The sequence below is a fragment of the Vollenhovia emeryi genome, unplaced genomic scaffold (genome assembly GCF_000949405.1).
Source record: "Vollenhovia emeryi isolate VEMERY1.0 unplaced genomic scaffold, V.emery_V1.0 DF939182.1, whole genome shotgun sequence".
NCBI classification, from domain to species: Eukaryota; Metazoa; Arthropoda; class Insecta; order Hymenoptera; family Formicidae; genus Vollenhovia; species Vollenhovia emeryi.
The window spans coordinates 455,716-479,188 of record NW_011967184.1 but is presented as its reverse complement, the minus strand read 5'-3'; the positions used below and the strand labels follow the sequence as shown (position 1 = coordinate 479,188).

Sequence of the window (23,473 nt, the reverse complement as noted above, 5' to 3'; positions counted from 1 at the left end):
ACGCTAAAGCTACAGAATTAAGTGAGACGTATCCTCGAAAGAATACAATTGCATATATTACTTGCGAGAATGTTTGTAACAACAATTCCATGAATATGACAACAGCAATTTTTGTATGTACATTGTATGTTACATAACTTAACGGTTATATCACGATTTACATATCGGGTGCAGTCGGCGCAGCGCATGTATCTACGCATCTCGCGTGTCTGCACGCCTTATGTTACTAATACGCTGATAAATGTTTCTTGATATACATACAAACGATTCATGTACGTTATATACATTTCTGACACGTAATTCCTCCGTTGATATTGTTCGTATAAATATTAATAAATCTACATACACGCCAAGTGTACTGCGACAGTCTCTCGTTGTGACAGATATTGCGGGCAAAGTAGAAATAATCAGACGTATAAAACAATGATGCAAGTCTCAAGAGCTTCGCATCTTCGACAATCTCCTGAGATCATTACAAATGAGTCTCACTGTATAAATGATGAGCGATACGGCTAATGCAATAACAATATGGTCTACGCTTTTCGCGGCTTCGTCTTCCTTTTGTTAATATTCATTATTTGCTCGACTATGATATCGTCCGCTCGGGGATCGATGGGAATGGCCTGGACGGGCGCTCTGGAGCTCGGCACGGGCTTGGAACGTCTCTCCAGTAGCGCGTTCAGCCAGACCCACAGCTTCTCGCGATTGAGGAACGCCAGCGCGACCAGCATGATGAACGGCAGCGCGATCACCGATGTCTGACTCATCTCGCCCTGGTCGACCTTCCGCTCCGCGTTGAACGCCAGTTTGACGTATTTGAACGACGAGTTCGCCTCGAAGTAGACCGGAATAGTGCGGTACTTGTGCACTGCCTGGGACAGCGACGACTCCAACTGGACGAAGTACTTCCTGCCGTCGGCTTGCAACGGCGGGAAATGCACCAGAAAGCCTGCGTTGTAGGTGCCGGCGTTTTTACCGGTGGACTGCTGCACGTCCAGCTTGGAAACGTGCACCGGCGAGTCCGGAGCGTCCTCTCGACACAGCTTCACCTTGATCGTGCGGTAGTGCTCCGGTTGGGCGGACGTGACGTGCACCGAGACGTCCGTGCGCGAGATCGGATGGAAGGCGATCACCCGCAGCCCACGGATGTCCTTCACCGGCTGCACCAGCTGAGAGCTGGGACTCGTGCGCTGTATATGGGCGTTGCTCTCCACGTTCGGCTTCAGACGGAAGGCGTAGATGCACTGTAAAATTAATAAATCGAACAGTCGAGATCATCTTGTATATTTTTTCTGCCCGGAATACAACTACTCACTGTAGGTTGAAGACCGCGAATCCTAAAGTTACCGTTCTCCTCAGTCGTAGCCTCCTCTTGAAGACTGGAGCAGTTCCCTTGGCCCTGAACCTCGACCAGCAGACCAACCTCCGGTTCGCCGTTCAAGGATGTAACAGAACCGTAAGCGCTGTAGGCAACTCTGTTGCCGAATAGACTCACACTGACGGTCGCTCCTTCCATGACATTTATCATTTTTGACGGCGGATCGAAGCGGTATTCCTTCATCATGGGTCGTAGATAATATTCGCCCGGTGACAGCGAATTAAATACGAATTTCCCGTCTTCGCCGGTTATGCTGTTTTTGCGGTAACTTTGACCACCAGACAAAGAAAGGAGTACACCCTGTAAAATAACAACGATGCTATCTTTCGTCTTCTTTTTTTGCTTTTATGTCGATGTCTCATCGATCAAATCACCTGCAACGAAGAAGCATCAGCGTGATCAGAAACTTGCACAATAATCTCGGCCAATTTGTGCGCCAAGAACACTCCTTTAGCATCAGGTCCAGTGATTACAAAGCCCTCCTTCTCGGCTGTAACACTAATAGACAAGTATTAGTTTCACGCGATAATTAATTGCTATAATGAAAAGAATGACCGCCAGTACCTACCGATATTCGATTTTTCCATCCAAAGGTCCAATGCTGTAAGTCCCGTCTTTTTGTGTAACTAGCGTGTGAATCGGAGACTCTTCGTCTTTCCCAGTTATCCGTACAGTTACACCTTCCAACGGCGGAGAGATCTGTCCAGCTATAATCTGAATAATATTTTCATTTTACTGATAATTTTATACCTTTAATACAGTAACATATATAGTTACTCTACCTTTCCTAAATCGCCGGCAAAGCTTGCGATGTCGTTGTGACAGTCATTTACGCCAAAGACTTTCAGAGACGGCGGATTGAAGAGCAGAATGTCCGATAACGGGGTGATAGTGTACATATTGTCCGTTTTCGCTTTAAACTCGAACTCGTATTTGTACACGCCATCTTTCTTTACGGGCTTCAGCGGACCAATCCTATTGGGAAATATATTAATGGCGAAAGGTGTACATAAGCATTTTTATACGTCCCAAAGAAATTCATCGAGACGTTAGTATTATTCAGATATAAATGGAAATATGTACAAAATTGTTCTCAATTTTTCAAACGTGTAACTTACGTGACGCTGTCATTCGCGTCCTCGATTTTTACTTTGAGATCGTTTTGCACGTTTACGCTTATAATACTGCCTTTGTGAGTGTGTTCGGTGGAATGCAGCAGGATCGGGGAGAGATTGCTCGTGTCCCAAGTATAGGAGGAATTTTCGTATACGTGGCAACCCCTGGGAACAAAAGTGTAGGCGCCAGATTTCGGCACGCAGTGCCTCATGCTGCCTTTGTTCAAAGGTAGAGTTATTAGCTTCGTGCTATTGGGCTCGAAGTACTCCACGGTCGTGTCGTGGGACGATATAAAAGTAATGGAGAAGCCGGTTTGCTTGAACGGCGGCACCTCGGCGCGCTCCGACGTTATCGAGATCCTGTAACTGGGATTTTCCCAGCAGAACACGTCGTTGTCGATGAAGATCTCGTAGTGACCAGGTAGCACGTCCGTGAACTGGTACTGACCATCTACGTAATGGAAAACGACTTCACAGACAGGGACGCTAGTATCGTATCGAATTAAATAAGCATTACTGCAATAACAAATAGGGGTACTTCACGTTAGTTGCTTGAAATCAAGTTAACTTTCAAGCTCACTGCAAATGCAAGATCGGAGGGATCGCTTTTATTTTACCACATTTGTTATTGCAGCTCAAGTTACAACATTGAAAAGATTGAATTAACGTTGATTAGCATTTCTGCCAGCACACCTTTAGCTTGTACCGTCTTTATCGTGACTCCATCGAGTATTTTCAACGTAACGGAGGCATGGCTGCAATCCGTTCCTTGCAAACAGTGTACTGTCCCCGTTAACGTGGCCTTCAATTGTAAGAAATTGACATTGGTAATTGGTTGAGACGACACGTCAATTGTTTGCTGCAGCGGGTAAAATCTAGAAATATAATAAAGCTTACAATCCGTAACTTTGTACACGTACGCCGAGAGAATTTGTTTTTAAATTTATCCGGATAATTATGTAATGGTGAGACAACGCGGCATTTCGAAGAATTTTATGAGAGAAAGAATTTCAAGTTCTCCAAAATACCATATTGTCCCACAATCACATGATTTTCCGGATAAATTTTAAGAGAAAATTCTCTCCGTGTATAATTTCGCGAACGTTTTTATACATTCCGATCTTAATTCGTTACTTACTGTAAACCCTTAGTTTTCTCTTCCGTGCTCACAACAACACTCAATTGATATTTATCCGGTGCGAGGTATACAGAGTACTCTCCCGTCTTCTCGTTGGTGTCGAGCTCCTTATAGAACGTAGCGGCGGTGTTCTGAATGGATATTCGGCGAAAATGCAGCGTCCCCTTCGCCGACAGGGTTACTTTTCCCGAGACTTTATACGCCGAAGGTACCAGCACCGGAAGTTCAGGCGAGGTGGGAGATATTTTAACTGTCTTCTCGCTAAATTGTACATTCGCTGGAACGAATAATTTGTTGGTACAAATGATTCCTGAATACACATTCAACTTGCAAGAGATTTCATAAATTTCACATACTAGACTCCGCTCTGAGCGTATATTGGCCGGCTTTCATGTTATCCAGTACGTATTTTCCATTCTTATCCGTGACCGCGACCTCTTTCTGCGACAGGAATATCTTCGCCCCTGGCAAAGGATTTCCATTCACGGAGCTACGCACAAGGCCGCCGACCGTGAAGCCAGTTACTTTGAAGTCTTGAGCGAGGACCACGCTGTTGTGGCCAACTTTGAACGATAATTCCGGCGGTTGAACATCGAACTTCGTCTGGGTACCGGCGTAGTGTGGTACGAGCTTATAATCGCCCGGCGACAGACTGGGGAATACAAATCTACCGGTATTGTCCGAGGTCACGTGGCAAAGCGGCTTCTTGGATTCAAAGTTCTTATCCACTGGAGTAGTCTCGCACTTCTCGGCGATACCATTCTGCAAGACGCACAAAAGTGCATGTAATTCTCACAAGAGGACACTTTAGAACTTGGAAATATTAATCTAAAATAAACTGGCAACAAGGGAATAATTAAGTAAATCGTACGCCGAAAAGGATGAAGGATACACCGGCCACCGGTTCATTCTCGCTGGTAACTTTGCCACCGACATCGTATCCCGATACTATCAAGCTGCCATCCGCGAGTTCTGTGTTTCCCTCTCGGACAATTACTTCGATTTCGTTTTCCTTTAATAACCACCTATAAAAGAGAGTGTCGTTAGTATCTTGTACCTTTTGTGTCTTAAAGATGTATCGGATAGATGTACAATCAATACTATCATGAACCATCGATCATGACGAATTATTTCCAATTGTTTTACTTGCATTTAAAAGTTGTCCATTACTCACTATTGCTATTTTAACATAGAGTCTTACGGGAACTTTCGAAAGAACGAATAATAGATTATTCGAAAACCTCTCGAAAACCAATGTTAAAAATTTGACTGCTCGTTTTGCAATTGTTATTCAGAAACCTCTATGGATTATCGGTATTGACGCGATATCGACACGACCTTTTAAGTTTTATAGTTTCAAAAGCAAATGCTATTCCAAATGAACGATACTTTAAGCTACAACTTTGCAAATTTCTTACAATTACATGTAGATTCGAATTCGTGTTCTGTCCAATTCTAATTTCCTGACCTGATTGAGGATCCAATGCATCCTTGAAATAAATTTATCAGCTATCAGGCTGTATACTTACTTGGGATGCTGTGCAACGAGGGTGTACTTTCCAGGCTGAATAGGAGTAAAGTAAAATATGCCGCCTTCCGCTGTTAACGTCGATTTAATGGCGACCTGTTTATTACTCTCTGCGTACAAGGAGACGGTAACTCCTTTAGGGCCGGAATCAGCACCTAAGCTAACCACCTGAAAATAACTTATATTAATTCAATAACTTTTGCACGCATTGAAAATTAGTGTCGGACTACGAAATTAAGTACTGCACAAAATTAGCCTTAGATTATCAGTACTAAAAATTGTAATACTCTTCAGCAAAAGTATTTCCATGTAACACAGAGAGACTTTTTTCACTCACGCGTCCTGTAATACCGAATCCCTTGAACGTAAAGTTAATATCCTTTCCCTGGCTGCAGTCGTCCGCGACACCATCTACGTTCAACGTTACTTCTGTAGGCTCGAAGCTCCAGCCTCTAGGTGGATCTACCTGATATATTAAAACGAAGAACCAAAATCATGTACACCAATGCCTACCAATGCCCAGTAGACATTAATTTATCTTATCTCGTTTCGTCCCATCTTATCTTTTTAATGTCCAAACTAATGTCCAAAAAAATGCCCAGTGATGCCCGGTGATGCCGCAAATCTGTACACCACGATGCCCCGAGCGGTTTATCCTTCGCGAGGAAACCGTTTCGTAGAATCTCTCGCGACTTGTAAAACTTTTCAACGGCGCCAACTATGGAAGCTGACGATTTTCCAAATTCCGACGACGGGCAACAATCTCTCAGCCCGTCGCCCAAAGCGAAAGGGAGAAAAAATTTTTGGAAACAGGCCTACGCGATCGTGCGACACGAAAATAACAAGTTCGCCGTGCACCGAGCGTCGCACATAATTTGATTAGCGACAATGATGGTGCATCTTTTCCAGCTTACCCTCAACACGTACTCGCCCTTGTCGTACAGAGGCAGGAAGTAGTAGCCGGTGTTGGGCGCGCACTCGGTCTGGTCCTTCAAGCTGCCGGTCTTCGTGTACCTGGCGAGTTTATCTCATGAAATCGCAGGCGAAACGAGCGGCGGCGTCGCGCAGCCGTCTGGTAACCTCTCGCCGAGGCGGATACTCACAGTCTCACGTGCACCTTCGTGAAGTCGATGTCGGCGTGGCTCTTCACGAAGCCGCCGCATCCCAGGATGTCCTGGGCGTGCGCGGCGTCCGCGACGAGGGCCGCCAGACAGCCGAGGAAAACGAGGCACCGCCGAGTCGGATTCATGCCGCTATGCCACCACCGCTTGTCTTGCTTGTCGGCCGCCAACCTGCACTTAACGAGACATTCACACCGCTCGATTATGCAAGAGGAGACTCTGGATACGAACTCACTTATTGGACGTCGGACGCGGTATAAGAATCTTCAAGCCCTGCGCACAATAAAGAAAATGTTAGGAATAAATATTTAATATCGAGCAATGCCGTTGGAGAGTCTCTTGCTCACCGTTCTCGTTCGAGTTTCGCAGTATCGTGTATTTTGGTCCGTAGAACGCGAACGTGGAGGTTCAACTCGTCGCTCTGTACCAGCAGAAAAGTTACAAAGCGTTAAACTGTGACAGCGCGTCGAGGTTAGAATATCTGTCGTACCGACGGTGCGTTCTGTTTTACCTGGCTGCACTAGTTCAGACCAGAGAGGTTAGGGTAGAGATTGGCGAGAGCAGGTTCAGCTAGAAGGAACAGACCGGGGCTCGTGCCGTCCGCGGCGAAGTCGCGACGCGCCTGTGCGCACGATTCAACTTCGCCTTGTCCAGGGCGAGCGGGACGAAGTTTGTGTGGAGTGCGCATTTATTTTCATTTCACAGAGCGGTGACGTTTAACTTCTCTCACGACTGCTCCTCGTCAATACATGTTCACACTCCAATGTAATAGAATGCATCGCGTGAAGGCGGGTGTCGACGCACGTCGAGACTCGGTTCAGTCGCTCGTTGAGAACTGATCAGGTTTGTTTACCTTACAGACCCGCTGCTGATCGGATAATCGCCGAGGTGATCAGCCGTTCGCTGCCGTCGTTCCAAGTCGTGAAACTGTCATCCGTACGGGGACTCGTCCGTGAACTTGTGCTCGAGCCCACTTGAGCCCGGCGTTTTAATCTCGCGCGACGTCGGATATCTCGTAGGTGAGAGGATCGATCCGGTTGTCAATTTCTGTATCTTACGCTGTGGTGAAAATGCCGAAAGTGAGTGGCTTGTCTCTTTCTAACTGTCCCCTTAGAGGGGACAAAGCCGCTCACTTTTAGCATCTTCACTTATGTTGCAGACTCCCAGAGGGTCACTTCTGTATCTTACACTACAGTGAAAGTAAGTAGCTTTGTCTCTTTCTAACTGTCCCCTTAGAAGAGACAGAGCCACTCACTTTTAGCATTTTCACTATATTGTAAAACAGGGGGGGTCAATTCTGTATCTTACGCCATAGTGAAAATGCTAAAAGTGAATGGCTTTGTCTCCTAACCGTCCCCTTCGAAAGAGACAAAGCCGCTCAGTTTCAGCATCTTCACTGTATTGTAGGATACAGAATTGACCCCTGGAATCGACCCTCTGAGGCGCAAGTATTTTTCTATCACGCGCGCTATTGATTAATCAACTCGCAGGAGAGGACGCCGCGAGCGAGGATGGTGAAAATGGCGCTGCAGATCACGTGCCGGCTCGACAACGTCGAGGAGCTGAGGCCGTGCGAGTCCGGTTTCAGGTGGTGTCTCAAGTTCAATTGCGGCAACTGCGGCGAGTCGTCAGACAAGTGGAACTGTCCCTGCGCGGACGAGCCGATACCGGCGCAACGGGGCAGCGGGGTAAATCACTTCGTGTGCAAGTGCAAGCTCTGCTCCCGCGAGAACTCCATGGCGATAATTGAGGACTCGGTCCAGCCCTTCACGGCGCGGGACCAGGGTGAGTTCAAGACAATCGTCGTGTTCGACTGCCGGGGCTTAGAGCCGTCCGACTTCGCCGCGAGAGAAGGCTGGACAGTCGAGGCCGCGAACGGTGGCACCGAGTTCAACAATGTGGACCTGACGGAGGGCGAGTGGGAGGACTACTGCGACAAAATCAAGGAACCTATTGGGATATACGACATTCAGCATAGATTCAAGAGAATCAAGTGAGATCGTACCCTGCCGGACGGGCGTTTCAATTTCAGTTGTACGATGGATCGGTTTCCCTGGTTAATGAAACGAGGCGACACATGCTTGTTATGTATAAATGTGTAAAGATTTGCATTAGTCTTCATACCTCTTTTGCTTCTTCTCTCTCTCTCTCTCTCTTTCTCTCTGCACAGATAGTTAATATATAAAATATCTTAAAATTATGAGATTGCCAAATCTCTAATGTAGATTTCATTGGATTGAGGAGATGAAAGTTCATCTTTCACGTAGAATTCTGTGACTTTTGTTGGCCTCTGTTGTTTGCGCCTGTAATTGGTGAACAAGTTGTCTGATGCCCGTTTCAATCGATGCGGATTAACTTGCTCTGGATCTCTTTCTAGTTTTACAAATTAGAAAAAGATAAAAAGTAATTTAAAATTAATCTGCATTGGTAGAAACGGACATCAGAGGAGATAATTTAATTCAGATTTCATTTGTCACACGACGAATAATAATTCTGTTACGCCGGTGAGTTATCCGACACGTTTGCGCAAACATACAACAGCTTGCAATAGAAAGGATCGCTTTGTAATAAATATACAATCTTTTGTAATAACTTGGCGTCTCCTCTACAAAATCCTCGAGCAACGGGGCACAATATTCTCCCGCGGGCGGAAAAAATATCCCCGATCCTCCTTCGTCAAGGCAAAGAGTAAAAGCAGTACCAGTCCAACGACATAATATAATTTATTCATAATCATATAAAAAAACCATTTTATTTCATAAATGGCTTAGTACACAAGAGATGTCGTTTGCAACAATAATTCCACTTTGCCTCCAAGCACGTTCGGTGTTGCCGATCCATACCCTGCGTAAATAATCGAGTGACTAGTGTCGCTTTGCGGCAAGGGCGATGCTCTCGAAACCGTGCGGCTCACCGATTCGATCCGGACAACCGTGCCTCTCTTCTCGTCGCCAAACGCAAACTGTATTCCTGGAATGTCGACGCGACCGCGTAAAAAAATCATCGAACTTATGACAACGACGCACTAATCCCTCTTACGATTATAAAAAATTAAAATGTTCCTCGGTTAAAAAATTATGTTATATACAGTGTCTTCTTTTTTTTTTCACGTATAAAACTCTCGAACAACGTCCCACTTGACGATACTCGGCGTATCGCGCAAAGACTTTCGATTAGACTCGCTCGCAGTCTGTCTCCACGATAAGCTACAAACGGAAAGTTACCATGTTCGAAAGGTAGATCCCATAGAGGCGATGCTTGACGACAAGAAATCACAAAACGCGATTCGAAACGAAGAGAGGAAGAAACAATGTGACTTCGTTTACTTGACGATTGCCTAATGCACTAACGCTACGCTATATTTGTCTAATGCTTTTCGTTTACTATGTTTCCTAGTATCTAACACAAATAAATATATCGCGTGCGTATTACAATCCGCCGTTCTCGGTCGAATCTTTAACGTATTGAATCACATGTAAGTAACCGCTAAAAATTTTTAATCTAACAATCGATAACGCTATCAGTCTATTCTCACAAAAATATCACTATGACCGAACATACCGTGTCGACGATACAACCAGAGTCCGAAATCACGAAATCGATCGAAATTAAATTAATAATGCAAACCCCCGAAATATTCTCGAAACTAACGCGTTTTCCGATTAGAAATATCAAACTACGGTGTCTTTTCAAGTCGCTTAAAACTCGGGAACAATACGAAAACCGCATAAATTTTTTGCGAATGCTGGAATGAAATGCTTGACTCTGGCCCGCGTGGAAGATTTGTAATCCGCTCGACGTAACTCGAACAATTATCCTACTAGCAAATCGAGGTTTCTAAAAACGCTTTAACCATGATCCTCTAATATTACGAATATGCACCGCTGTGCGCTTTTTGATCGGTTAAACGGCTCTAGTCTACTGTCTAGCTAAGCTATCGTCTTTGGTATACTAATCTGGGAGGGGGGGGGGGTGTGTGCTTACTTTATCCAGAAACAGAGGTGATTGTTCACGGGGATACGAGTATCGCATGAAAATAGGAACATTACGAGTAATACGTGTAAGCTAGCTGATTATGGCGTTCCCATTATGTCTCACGGCGAGAAACGATTATCGGTAAGTCCTCGTCCTCCGCGTGAAAAAATAAGCGACGTTTGCAGGCGAAGAATCTGAACGCGAACGAGGAGCGAATTATAGCCGTCCCCACTGCGCGTGGAGAAGCCCCCGTTTTACAATCGCCTCTTGGATCGCGTCCAATTCAGCTCGGAGTGGAAAAGGTGCGCATGCTGTAAACATCGTATTCTGCAACAGATCAAGTTGGAAGAATCGAGAGTGCTGGAGAAGGAAAGCCTTGGGACTCGCATCTTCGTCCGATGTTAAACCTTTTCATCTCTGTGTTCTGCGTTATTCACACGTATTCTCGTCTCGCTTTGATGAGAACGCGCATCGACGACTTGTCCGCTTAATCTACTCAACCCTTTGAGCCTCAATTTTTACTTTTTACGAAGTACATATAAAAATTAGTTGTATCCATAGATGTGATTAGACATATATATATCTTGCTTAAGGAGCTTACACGTATAGGAGGTTTTATTTGTCTCGATTGGGGCTCGAACGGTCAATGAAACTTGTCTCGATGTCACTTGGTCAATCAGCGTTATCCTTCTCCGACTATCTCGATCGTGACTGGGCCGTATTCCTTGGGCACGTATCGTTTAATGTCTTTCTAATGTCTAAATCGATTATATACGTTTTGAATCGCCTATCCGCTACTGTATTCGGCTAAATCCGTGATTTCTCTAAATTCGTTAGATGAATACATGCTAAATATCTACGTCTTTTTGATACTGTTATATTACTCGTTTGCATGGCTTACTTTTGACGTCTCTTTCTACGATTTTTCCGCTATGTTTCTTCTAAAGTATATCAAAGACTGACACCCGTGAATAGGCCCGTTAGATGTTGAGTAGTATATAAGCTCAATCCTAGAAACGCTAACGGGGACTCCGCCAGGGCCCAGTACAATCTCAAACTAGTACGTACTATCCTTTCTCCGCGTTTCCTATTGCAAATTTCGTAATAACATACTAATGACTGATAATATATTTTGCATATACATGTTTGAAAAAATGTTAGGTATAGCAATGTTAATATATAGTGACATTAATTATTTTATTATTACAATTACTTAGTAATATATCGGTTATTGATGACTCCACGTTAGCGTTTCAGGATTAATCTAACGTAATTCGACGATCTGCAAGAATTTCTCGTCCGCCGTCATTTCGGGGAGAAACTTCGGAGCGAGCACCGCGACGATAGATCGAACGAGAAGAGTCTAGCTAGTCTATGAAAGGCTAATCTAATCTAAAGCGACAAATGAAAGTCGACCTACCCGCGCCAAGTTGCGAACTTAAAACGACGAAAGGAAAGTTCGTGAGAAGTGCTAATTATTGCGCGAAACAACAGAGCGGAACAATGCCCAGCGAGGATACGCGACACTCAATTTCGACTCTCCCTTCCTTTCTCTCACTCTTTCTCTCATATCACGTAGATGGACAGAAAAATAGAGATTTGACGTGCGCGCTCGCACTTAGTCGACCCTGGTACCATCGAGCCCGAGAAGGATCACGTCATCATAATTCGGTATTCAGCGCGCACGGAGTAAACGCCGCGCTTAATCAATACTCCTCGCAGCGCGCGGCGGCTCGACCAATCGCGGATTCGCCGAGAACAGGACCCGTAACTTCGATCCTGTCCGTCCGGCCGGCCGGCCTATTCCCCTCGCAAGAAACAGGGTGCTAGATGCGGTTAGTCGTGGCCGCGCGGCGCACAATAGACCGGAAACGAGTCGGCCGGTCGGATTCAAGGCAGCTCGTCGGTCAGCAGACTCGTCGGCTCCAGGCAGGTCTGCTTCAGAGTGGCCGACTGATCTTCGAGGCTGCGCTTCAGGCCCTCGATCGTCTGCATCAGCATCTGCCGTCGCAACTGGGATAGCTGGTGCTGGAAGTACTGCGAGTCCTGAATGTTGTTTATGTTCGCCTCGGCGGCCAGCCGCTCCTGCCGCAATTGCGCCACCTTCTCCTTCAGGGATCTCCTCGAGTCATCTGCGTGTACAAAATAATATTGACAGGCTGATATCGCGATAAGGACAATGCAACTTAAAAGTTGAATTTCAAAATGCAATATGGGCAAGGGACATTACATATTATTTTTACCAAACTATAAAATGAATTATCGGGAGATTAGATTATATGTACATAAAAATATTTTATATCCTTGCCGCTTGATATTATCAAGCCTGTCATCAAGAGATCTGTTGTGTGCAACTTACAAAAGAAGCAGATATAAAAGAAATACGTACCGGTATCGTCGGTTGCTGTATCGCCGTCGGAATTTCTCAGCATAACGTGCTCGCCCAATGTCTTTTGTATTCTACCATATGTTGCGCTTCCGGCGTATACTTTCCTTTTCACCGGCTCGCTTTGCGGGCAATAGGAAGAGCCCTCCTTGATGGGGCCCATGTCGACTGATCTAAAGATATTTTTCTCTTACTGGTATTCAACGATTCTACGTTCACTATCGACATTAATTAGAGTTAAGCCCGCTGCAGACGATGCTATTTTTCCTGCTGGATTGCTTGCGATTTAGTAAATTACTATCATTGCACCACTCAGCATTCAGGATTCCTAGTAATTTACTAAATTGCAAGCAATCCAGCAGGAAAAATAGCATCGTCTGCAGCGGGCTTTACTGTATACTGATAATTACCGTTAACATCGTATGCAAACTTTCTATGTAGATTAATTAAGACGCTTCTTCTGATAAAATATTATACGATATAAGTATAAATAAATCATTAGCGACATAACAAGGGAAAGAAAGCCATCTTTTCAGATCGACTCTTTAAGAAATAGCGAGAAGCTTTGAACATGAGGAGATCGATATTCTCAATTTTCCATTAAACTACGATCTAGAAATTATTCAAAGTTTCGTTATCAACCTGAAAGTCATCAACGGTGCCCTCCGTCTCACGTCGCACTTCTCCTCGGAATCCGACGAGCTGGACGTCACTCCCTCCTCCTTCGTCGATTCTCTCGCGGCGCGAAATTCCTTTCTACCTCCGGCGAGAGAGCTCTGCGTCATCGCGTTCGCGTGTATCTTCTCTCCGAGGGAATTGTTCGCATTCGTGGTTTCCGGTTTCATTCCGCCGTTACAATTCAAGGCGATCCGAGGCGATCTGTTGCCCTCCTTGCTCTCTGGATTGCCGTTGCGCGCTCGATGCACCTGGTGGTGCATCAGGCTCCTGCTGGGCGAGCTCTGGGGCGTCGTTCTGCGCGTCATCGCCGGCGAGTCCGGACACTTGGACAGCTCGTGCTGCCGGAAAACGGGCGGAGGCTCCTTCGGCGCAAAACCGGCCGGCGAGTTCCTCTCCATAAATCGGTGAATCGGCGAACACGGCTGGGCGAACTGCCGTTTCGGACTGGTGTGCTCCAGATCACGGATACTGCCGCTCTGCAATTCCGGTTGGGAATTGCGGCTCTTCGACAGCGCCAGCTCGATGTTCAGCTCCGTGTTCTTGATGAGTTCGACGCGCTTGTTCGCCAGACCGTTGTGCAGTTTACGCGACGGCGACGGCACACACGGCGAGGGGTTCTGGTACTTTTGCATGCTCACCAGAATGTTTTCTGCCTCTAGGATAAGCTCGCGATACTTGCGATCGGCCTCCTTGTCCGCCTCGATCAGCGCGATCTCCGACGCAAACGTGGTCATGTACGTGTTGCCGGCCACGTGGCGTCGCACCATGTTGCCATTCACGTAGCTCACCTTAAAAGGAAACAAAGCGATAATATAATTTAAGTTCTTGGACCGAACGGAACAACGGCGTCGATTAAATTAGAGCCTCACAGAGTTCGACCGTCTCTTCACGATCTCGTTCTCCATCGCGGTAGGTCTGATGGCCGACGGGTTGCCGTTCAATCTCATGGGCGAGAGATTCTTGTTGACGTCGTGCTTCCTGCGCCGCAAGCACATCGGCGTGCCGCCCACGCTCCTGCTGCCCTGATTGAATCCAGAATTCTTCAGTAGCATCCTCTCGACCAGCACGCGGTTCAGATTCGCCGTCTCGTCGTCGCATCGGTCCAGAGCGGGCTTGCGACGTTGCGATATCCTCTTCTTGCGTTTCTCGCTTTGCTTATCGTCCATCTTCCTGTGCCGCGAGCTCTGCCTTTTCGAGCTGGCCCTCGCATTCACGTTTCTAGCAATATAACAGAGACGAAGTAAATTATTGCTTGGCATATTAAAAAGAAAGACGTGAAACGCTAAAATAAGTCCACGACAGCTTGCTGAAAAAATTTCTCGGTGCTCACCTCTGAGAGACGATCTCGTCCTTGCTCCTGCGCTTGAGGAAGGACTCGCGGAGCCTGCTACCACGTCGGCTTAGCTCGCTGGTGAAGGTGAAGTAGGTGCAGTGACCGGTATTGGGAAAGTGGCCGGCGCTACCGCACTCGAGGCTGTCCAGATCGACGAACGAGCCGTTATCAATGTAATCGAGCTCGTCGTTTTCGAACGGATCGTTCTCGTCGCCGCCGTCCTGTCCGGTGTCGATGTCCGACAGCGAGTCGATATAGTCCTCGCAGTCGGTCGGATCGCTGTCCGACAGGATGTCCGTCTCTTTCTCGTATACGTAGCTCTCGTCGAACTTGCCCATCATCTCGTTCAGCGTGATGTCGTCCTCGGACGAGCGCACGCTGCGCGTCACCGAGGACGCCGACGAGCTGCTGCTACTGGCTCGTCGTTGCAGGGCCAAAGAGATCTTCGGTCGGAGATCCATGCCCGATGTGATCCTCCAGTTTTGATTGATCCTGCGCAAGACACGCCATTAAACAATCTTGATCCAAATTCGATCAACTATTTAGATATAAAAGTATCGATTGAAATTTCGTCTAAAGTATGTCAGACGAAAGGATATATATATATGATTATAAGTAATGTGTGCAAAAAATATATTTTATTTGGACCTTTATATCCCGCTCTTGATTTAGTTTAATCCTTCGCTAAAATCTCAATTTGGCTTTTTCCGTAAAGGCTCTAACGAAAGAAATGAATTTTGTATAAGTTGCCGCCAGTAAATTTCGCTTTAAATCTCGTTTTACTAGAACAAAATAATAATCATAAAGTATATGATTTGCCAGCCAATGCACACGTGCAACTCGTAGACCAACGATAATCGTATCGCAGAAAAATTACATCGAGCTGTAATATCATGTGTAATCGGCTCGTAATTGCGCATTAAGTATTAAACCTGGCGTAAGAGGCGAACGCTCGTTTTCGCACGGAGAAAAACACTTAGCTGCTGTAGCTAAAACTTGGTTAATATAGTGACAGCAAATTTTTTAGTTGTGATAGCTCAATATTTTGCTGTCGCACCTAATATATTAGGTGCGACAGCAAACGGTTTGCTGTCGTAGCAAAATATTGAGCTATCACAACTAAAAAATTTGCTGTCACTATATTAACCAAGTTTTAGCTACAGCAGCTAAGTGTTTTTCTCCGTGCGTAATTGCGGGTCGGCGGCCAATAAAGCGCAGTTTCGCGGATTTCTTTCTGTTTCGCAGAACTTTTCTAAGAATCGGCTTCTCCTTTAAGTCAACGGCCCTTGCTTCGGTCAATTCCAGACCGTGGACTGGTAAAGCCAGTGGATTTAGAGAAAAGGAAAACTCTTCTCGAAAACGGATACGCCGTTCGCCAGCAACTTGCGCAATTAGAAGTTTTTCCTGTGAGAAATTGGATAAGTTCCGAGAATGCAACGACACGGCTATACACAGAAGTACATGTCGGATACTTTTGTCTCAGAAATTTCTCGCTTCTGCATTTCATTTTTTCCATAGTCCGCCTTATCCGCTTTCAATTTTCATCCGTCTGCTCTCGATCAGACAATCCTCTAGTTCAATTAGACATTTAATTAATCAAGGCGCTCAATCTAGCGTACGTCATTTGATTAATTTTCTTTCAATGTAAGCTGCGGTCAAGCCGTGGCTTCAAACGTTTCGAAATATTCTACTTCTCTTTTCTTTCAGAAAAGTTAGACCGAGGGGAAAACCGCTGACCAAAATCTTGTACACCAATGCCCACTAATGCCCAATGGGCATTACTGTCTCTTATTATCTTATTTTATCTTATTTATCTTGTTTTATCTTATTTTATCTTTATAATGCCCCAGCAAGGCCTAATGCCCAAACTAATGTCTAAAAAATACCTAGTAATGCCTAGCAATGCCCAGTAATGCCGTAAATCTGTACACCACAATGCCCTCAGCGATTTACCCCTCGAGTTAGACGGAGAAGAGAAACACTTCGAAGCGTTTGTAGCGTCGGTCTGACCGCAATCATAGTCTATCGGTGGCACGTCGCTTTGTTAAGAAGGAAAAAAACGTTAAAAAATGCCACTCACGGGCTTCGGCCCGCGCTGAGGCTCTCCTGACGGTGCTCCCTCCTGCCATGAGGCTCCCTGCCGTTCAGGTTGACGTCGCTGGCGCTGCCGGAGGACTCCGTCAGCTTCAGCCCGGAGCTGCTGCTGCTCTCGTCTAGGGCGAGCCGCGACTTCAGGCCGTTTGTGCTGGACCCGGAGGAATTGGCCGACAGCCACGGGTTCGTCCGAATGCGGGAGCGCTCGCGGGGTGACTGCACCGGGGGCGAGACCAGCGGCGGCGGTATCGACGACGGCACCGGCAGACTGTTCCTCGTCGAGTCGGCGGAGTAAGACTCCGTTCTGCGATGCGAGCTCTCCTGCTGCCTCTGTTGCTGCTGGTGTTGCCTCTGGCCGTGGCTCATCGGCGTCTCCGCGCTCTGCCGAGTCAGAACAGAAATGTTAGACAATAATCAAGCTTTTCAGCCAACACTAACCGGCCAGTGTTTTAATACAGAAAATTTATTGCGAAAAACAGTACCTCGGCCAGGGTTTGAACCTGGACTTCCCTATTCTCTAGGCGGGCGTCTCACCAATTCGGCCACTGAGGCATGCGGTGGTATTTGTCGCAGTAAACAGTCTAAAGGCGGTACCTTTCGCGTCTATTTTCGACTTTAAAATAGGTAGGGTTGTCGGCAGTACACGCAGATATGTCGATACGCGATTTTTAAGTATCCCTGTCCCCTTCGAAATGTAGGTAGAAATGTAGACAACGGAAGGAGGGACGAGGTTTCTATACCCAAGTAGAGCAAGTTAATCGCAAAAACGTCAATGTGACATTAAAATGATGAATTTTACGTCATAAAATGATCGACATTAAGATTTACTTTGCAATGACTGATTTATGACATGCTGTTTTATGATATTCGTGACGTGTCGTCAATTTATTTTTAACGTATAATATTTAATTAATTTTGCTTTGTAAAACAAGATCATTTTTACAGCATTTTGATGTCTTAATGATGTCACAAATAGGTGCTCTCGGTGGGCTATTTTGACGTCACCATGACGCATAAAAAAATGATCAAAAAAATGATGCCATCTTGATGTTTTCGCGACTAATACGTTCTACTTGGGTATTTAATTAGTTTTATATTCGGACATCGATCGCGTTTAAATCTTTCATCTTGATCTGCGGTGACCAAAATGTTCCGCGACGCGGAAAGAGGCAGAAGATGGGTCAGATTATACGCTTAAAATTAGTCAACGTCGATAGAATTGGCGAACCGTCGTTTCATTTTAATGAGACACCGCACGTTTTACGGCGGCCGTTGGTCCGAAGAGCGAGACTAGTGGTAAAAGAAACACGTGTGCAGGCATCGAACTGTTGCATTTGAGATCAGAGAAGATCACCAGGACGTAAAGCGTTCGCAGCAAAATTTTCTCGGTTAAAGTGTGTTACGCAAATTCATTTATAATTAATTCATCACTGTGGACTGTATACAGGTAGAAGACTCTTCTGCCTTAAGAAATGCGCACGAAAATTAATTCGTTCATTCATTCGACCCTTCGAAACGAAGTCGCGCCTTTAACGCTCGCACTCTGTGTCCTCGTCAACCCTTATCGTCAACTCGAATCGCGAGAACCCGATCGCTCCTCTCCAATGTAGCGAAACGGAGTCGAGCGACGCGCAATCGATCACGGGTCTCGAGGAGGAAGGATTCATTTTTCACCCCTGCCACCCATTAACGCCCGATAGCCTCTCGCGACAATAATGCATTCCTCTCTCGAGTGAATCCCGAGGAGAAGCGACGGTTCCGGGCCTTTTCACCTCCGTGCTTCGGGCAGAAGCGCGACAATGCGCGGCTAATAAATATTTTTTTCACGCGACAAATAGCGGTACGTGCGCCGTAAAGGGAATGGATCATCGCGCCGCCGACTCTCGAGTGAGCTCAGCATCCGCGGGATTCACCGAGAGAAAGAGAGAAAGGGAGAGAGAGAGAGAGGGGGAGGAGGGGTCGGTAAATCCCTCTTCCCTCTTCACGGCTCTTTTTCTCCCGTGCTATTCTTTTCCCGTAATATGCCGCGACGATAAACGCTACTTCCAGAATGTATACTTCCTGCTCGGCGTAAAAGCCCGGGTGTCGTTGAACTCGCGGCCTCAAAGAACACGCGGCGAACGAACGCGCCTCCCCGCAAGACGTCGCGCCCGGGGGTGTGTTTCAGCGAAACGACGGTAATCTCTCGCGCGACGGACCCGAAGCGCGTACATTTACTTTCGGCCTATAAACTATTTGAGGGGCTGAATGGAATGCGACGCGTTTAACGGAAGGAGCCCTCCTCTGGTGAACACGTTATATCGAGGGATCTCGAAACCTCGCGACAGCGGACACGCTCCTGGCGTTTCTCCAATGAGATCCGAATCGAAATCTCGCCCCGAAAAAACTCTCGTGCAGTTTGCGAAAGTTCTCCATTTTTAATGATTCTGTGAGTCGACCTGCGTCCTCGAAACGGTCGTATTATCGTTAAAATTAATACCACGAGACGTTAAAGACGGAGCATGCTTAATACTCGAGTAAAATAATTATAAATAATTTGTAATGTAAAACGAGAGGAAAGGAGGAAAAGGAAAGAAAGAAGTGTATGCACGCGGAGAGAATTTTCTTGTACAATTTATCCTGAAAATCGTGTAATTGTGGGACAACGTGGCATTCTGAAGAATTTTATGAAGAATTTTTTCGAGTTTTACCATACTCTCTAAAAGTCAATCAGTGTACGGTAAAATTCGAAAAAATTCTTCGAAATGTGCTGTCCTACGATTAAGTACAGGATTTTCAGGATAAATTTTAAAAGTAAATTCTCTCCGTGTAGACTTTGCGAGTGGACTATAGACGTCACTCAAGATTAAGACTCGAAGATACGTTTTAGAATATATAAAATCAAAAGTATACCACTGAGAACAATTGCAGCCGGCTGGAAAAGCCATTTCTTCTCCAAATAGGAGAAGCTGCAATTATGTTCGTAACAATCAAGATGTAACTTTAATTAATTCTTTTTCACGCCACGTAGATAAATACGGGAGGAGAGTAGTCGAATTTACACGACACGAGTTTCCTCGTTAACGCCTTCCCCCGGGAGAGACCGCGCCTCTTCGGGCGCGAGAGCGTTGTCACCTTGTCCCGAAACTCCAGAACTCCCTGGACAACGGCACTTACCTTGTGCGGCGTACTCGTTCGCACTTCCGGCTGGCCGTGGTCTCTGGACATGTTCGTCGTGCTCGCGGATGACTGCCCCCTGTCCTCGGCTCTTCCATTTCCTGGTGGAACGCTGCCGGTCGGAGGCGGGTTACCTGCGCTGCCCAGTGGCCTCTTCGCCCTGGTCTTGTTGTTATTGTTGTTGTTGTTGTTGTTAGCGGCGGCAGTGGTGGCACCGCCACCGCCGCTGCTCTGAAAGTAATGGGTGCCGGTCCTGATGTTGATGTAGTACTCGGGCGGGAAACTGGTGCCGGGCGAGGTGCCGTCGGTCGAGTAGCCGGTCGAGTACGCGCTCTCCGGCGAGGAGAGGCTCACGCTTCCGGCGGTGCCGCCGGAGGTGCCGGACGAGGTGGTCACTGTCGCGCCGTAGCCGCCCCCGTGCAGCCGGATGCCGTCCACGTTCTTCGACGGCGAGTCCACCGGGTGTACCTGGCAAGAAGATCCAAAGTTCCTCTGAATCGTGCTCGCGACTTGCGTTCTGAATATCCTTCATTGACTCTTACTGTACATTGACCTGGCCAGTTCTCTTTTCGACACGACGAGGTAGAGAATATTTCAGCGCGTTGTAAATTGATAATGACAGTTATCGAAGATTATCTCCACGTTTCGCAGATCTTTGAATAATGTTCGTCGCATTTATCAAGTTGATAAAGAACAGATCGGATTATTCTCACTAAAGAAATGATCAAAGATGTGCGGAAGTGTCAATTTAAAAACAGATTTCAAAAAGCTGGGAGACAGAGCTTAGTTTTTAGAATTCATCGAAACCTTCAGACGGCTCGCAAAAGTCTCAAGAATGTTAATAATCATCGAAAGATACCCGGCGTGTTATAATAATCCGGAAGACACAGTAGAGAAGGAGAATTTGTGCGACGCAAAGGTTTATGAATTCAGTACGTTAATGTGAAGTTTCGATAAGGCAGTCGTCCGACGGCTGCACAAAGCCCGAGGACACTGCGGCAATCGGCGATGGATGGCGCGAGAGAATGCAGGGCGAGTCGCCTGACGGGGTGTGTCGGGAAAAGAACACTGAACCCTTTTTCTACCCGCCTTAACGATAAGCGTCGACGTGCCCTGGCAACTCCTTCCACGGAAAGCGCCGACCTAAGGGTCTGTTAGCGGAGAAACGGACGGGCGTAACGAGCAAACGCTGGCAAGCAGTAGGAAAATAGGGGAAGCACTTCGCAAACTAGTTTGCCGATAATGACGATGAATCCGACGAGCGCGCGCCTTCCGAGATACTTCAGAGCTGAGTGCCTCGCGCTGAGCGATCGCGAGCGAAAGCAATTAACGTTGGGCCCATATAAAATCTCGCGACGTATAATCGCGGCTGTCGAGAGGACGAAAGAAACAAAATGCCAAACTTCTGAACGTTGCGTTTGGAAGTGAATTTCGCTTGTAACCAAAAGCACGTAACTCAACACTGCTCGCCTCTGCGGCACTGACATAAATTGCAGAGTTTCCTCTAGACGTTCCGTCTCTTGGAGGAAAATTCCGTAAAATAAGACGTTCTTTCACGCAAAGGGAGAGTCACGTTGCGATAAGTGAGTGAGTTTCGTGTAAAGCTTGTTTCAAGATTTAAATGGCAAGATGAGAGATACGGGAGGCTCGTGTAGCATCAAAGATTTACTCGGCATCGTTTCGCAAGAACGACCGACAAATCGCGACGTGATTGCTCACCTGGTGCAAAGCGGGCGATCTGTTGGCGCTGTGGCTCCTCGGGGAGTTGCAGTTCGAGTCGAATCCCTTGTCGCCCTTCTTCCGGTCCTTCTTCTTTTTCGATCGCACGATGTGTGCCTCCATCCACGTGCGCAATTTCGTCCCGAACATGTTGCACACGAGTGTCGGCTAACGGAGCGGCGCCTCGTCGAAAATGCCCAAGTGGACAGAGGTCTCCTTCCCACGATTATCGTCCGCCGGAACCGGCTGCGATCGCGTTATTTGCGCGCGCGTCCACTGCTCGAGCGTTCCATTTCACGGTGAAACAGGACCTCTGCAACGAGAAGAGAAGAAACTCGCTCGTTCAATCTCGCCGTGAACCGCGATGCATCGGGGAGAAGGAGAGAGACTTGACGCGAGCGCGTAAAAATCGCCAGAAAATCCTGGGGTCGGCGGCTTTGTTGACTCCGCGCCGCGTCAAGAGCTAATACGAAACGTTAACGATTCTTTTATCAGATGCTCATCAGCACCGGTAAAAAAACACTTTCGCAGTCGGCGGTTCTAACGCGCGACCTGAAACCGAGAGCCGCGTGCGATTGTAAAAAATCTATAGGGCAAGGTAACCAAATGCGGATCACAAATTTGACGAGTCGCTAATGAGCGACATTTTAAAGTAATTCACTTAAATTCGGCTCTTTCATATATTTACAACTTTATGCTATACGAGTATTGTCGACATCGTAAAAGGCATCGGCGTGTTTTTATGTCGCTCATTAGCGACTCGTCAAATTTGTGATCCGCATTTGGCTTCTGATCCGAATTTGATCACCTTATCCCTAGCTCTGGCTGCCGCGAAATTCAGACAAAGTGAGAATAAAATTAAAAACAAGTTGCTTTATAATGTCATGCTTGCAAACACTCGTAAATACGTATCGTAAATTCGGCCTTCCTACAAGTGTAAAGTTACGTCAACGGCAACCAGCTACAAATTCTACAGTGGCGTAAAAATACGTCAGCGGCTGCGAGTGTGTTAATTGTGCGTCAATTTAATGAATGTAAAATTACATTTCCCACTTTGGTGTAAGAACTGCTCCAATTACTGAATGGTAATCCGCGCATGGTTCAGCAATGTAAAAGCAAAGTGTATAAAACTCATCAAAATTATTATTACATCTAGAAAAGATTTATTTACGCTAAATAAATGGGATACGTTGAAATCTTGTTTCTCTGAACTACATTTCTATTTGCTTCTACTAAAACGTTCGCTAGATTTGAAGAAACAGATATGAATTCTCTTACTCTCTAAAATTTTTGGAGCGAAAATACCGCCATGAAGTGAAATATTCTCTATTGGAGTAAGTGTTCACTCTAACAGGGTGAATATTTCACTCATTTCACCGTGGCAGTATTTTCATTCTGAAAACTTTAGAGAGTACACGGAGAGAATTTTCTTTCAAAATTTATCTTGAAAATCAAGTAAACGTGGGACAACATGGCATTTTGAAGAATTTTATGAGAGTTTTCTGAAATTTTACCATGCATTTTACTAATAAAATGTATACCAAGTATAATTACTAGAAAAAAGTATGGTAAAATTTCAAAAAACTAATAAAATCCTTCGAAATGCCGTATTAACCATCGATTTTCAGGATAAATTTTAAGAGAAAATTGTGTAGAGATTTCAGTCTTAATGAAAGAAAATTTTGGTTAAGGTAAAGAGTCGTTTCTGTGAAATTAAGTAAAAGTCTAAGGTTCAAATTCAAAGAAAATTTCTCTGATTCAAAGAAACTTTTCCTGGGCGTATGTCACGCTCAGTGACCGCAAATGTTAATATCTATTCTGCGTTATATCGCTCTTTATGCTTGTTAAAATA

At 46.0% G+C, this 23,473-nt stretch overlaps 3 protein-coding genes across 6 annotated transcripts in view; 1 reads left to right on the top strand and 2 right to left on the bottom strand.

The window, feature by feature from the left end:
- Positions 1-34: 34 nt before the first annotated feature.
- On the bottom strand, positions 35-6,776 carry LOC105562898 (nodal modulator 3). Of its 2 annotated transcripts, none has more exons than XM_012014059.1 (16): positions 6,628-6,776; positions 6,516-6,553; positions 6,263-6,456; positions 6,074-6,173; positions 5,497-5,625; positions 5,161-5,327; positions 4,503-4,656; positions 3,988-4,393; positions 3,632-3,908; positions 3,187-3,368; positions 2,497-2,944; positions 2,161-2,353; positions 1,947-2,092; positions 1,753-1,876; positions 1,316-1,678; positions 35-1,244 (listed from the first exon to the last, which is right to left on the bottom strand). In XM_012014059.1, the coding sequence occupies exons 3-16, from the start codon at positions 6,406-6,408 to the stop codon at positions 534-536; spliced, it is 3,546 nt and encodes a 1,181-aa protein (XP_011869449.1). In that variant the 5' UTR covers positions 6,409-6,456; positions 6,516-6,553; positions 6,628-6,776; the 3' UTR covers positions 35-533. The 2 variants fall into 2 exon arrangements, with proteins under 2 accessions (XP_011869449.1, XP_011869450.1); XM_012014060.1 differs by having other exon boundaries at positions 6,263-6,451.
- Positions 6,777-6,804: 28 nt separating this feature from the next.
- Positions 6,805-8,872, top strand: LOC105562900 (UPF0587 protein C1orf123 homolog). 2 transcript variants are annotated; one of them, XM_012014061.1, is made up of 3 exons: positions 6,805-7,045; positions 7,141-7,299; positions 7,771-8,872. In XM_012014061.1, exon 3 carries the CDS (start codon positions 7,792-7,794, stop codon positions 8,275-8,277), a length of 486 nt encoding a protein of 161 aa, XP_011869451.1. In that variant the 5' UTR covers positions 6,805-7,045; positions 7,141-7,299; positions 7,771-7,791; the 3' UTR covers positions 8,278-8,872. The 2 variants fall into 2 exon arrangements, with proteins under 2 accessions (XP_011869451.1, XP_011869452.1); XM_012014062.1 differs by having other exon boundaries at positions 6,805-7,068.
- The window catches only part of LOC105562901, a 100,730-nt gene continuing 86,042 nt past the window's right edge, over positions 8,786-23,473 (bottom strand). For both annotated transcript variants that reach the window (XM_012014065.1, XM_012014063.1), the window contains exons 2-9: positions 21,622-21,934; positions 19,903-20,370; positions 16,733-17,127; positions 14,650-15,144; positions 14,189-14,537; positions 13,284-14,107; positions 12,645-12,814; positions 8,786-12,387 (exon numbers count right to left, since the gene is read on the bottom strand). In XM_012014065.1, the coding sequence (XP_011869455.1) occupies positions 12,146-12,387; positions 12,645-12,814; positions 13,284-14,107; positions 14,189-14,537; positions 14,650-15,144; positions 16,733-17,127; positions 19,903-20,370; positions 21,622-21,771 (3,093 nt within the window). In that variant the 5' untranslated portion in view covers positions 21,772-21,934 and the 3' untranslated portion in view covers positions 8,786-12,145. The remainder of the gene's footprint in view (positions 12,388-12,644; positions 12,815-13,283; positions 14,108-14,188; positions 14,538-14,649; positions 15,145-16,732; positions 17,128-19,902; positions 20,371-21,621; positions 21,935-23,473) is intronic.

Coding starts and splice junctions, on each gene's coding strand:
- LOC105562898 (XM_012014059.1), bottom strand. CDS start 6,408: ATGAATCCGACTCGGCGGTGCCTCGTTTTCCTCGGCTGTCTGGCGGCC. Junction 5,328..5,496: donor GATTCGGTATTACAGGACGC/GTGAGTGAAAAA, acceptor AGTTATTTTCAG/GTGGTTAGCTTAGGTGCTGA. Junction 1,877..1,946: donor GATGGAAAAATCGAATATCG/GTAGGTACTGGC, acceptor CTTGTCTATTAG/TGTTACAGCCGAGAAGGAGG.
- LOC105562900 (XM_012014061.1), top strand. CDS start 7,792: ATGGTGAAAATGGCGCTGCAGATCACGTGCCGGCTCGACAACGTCGAG.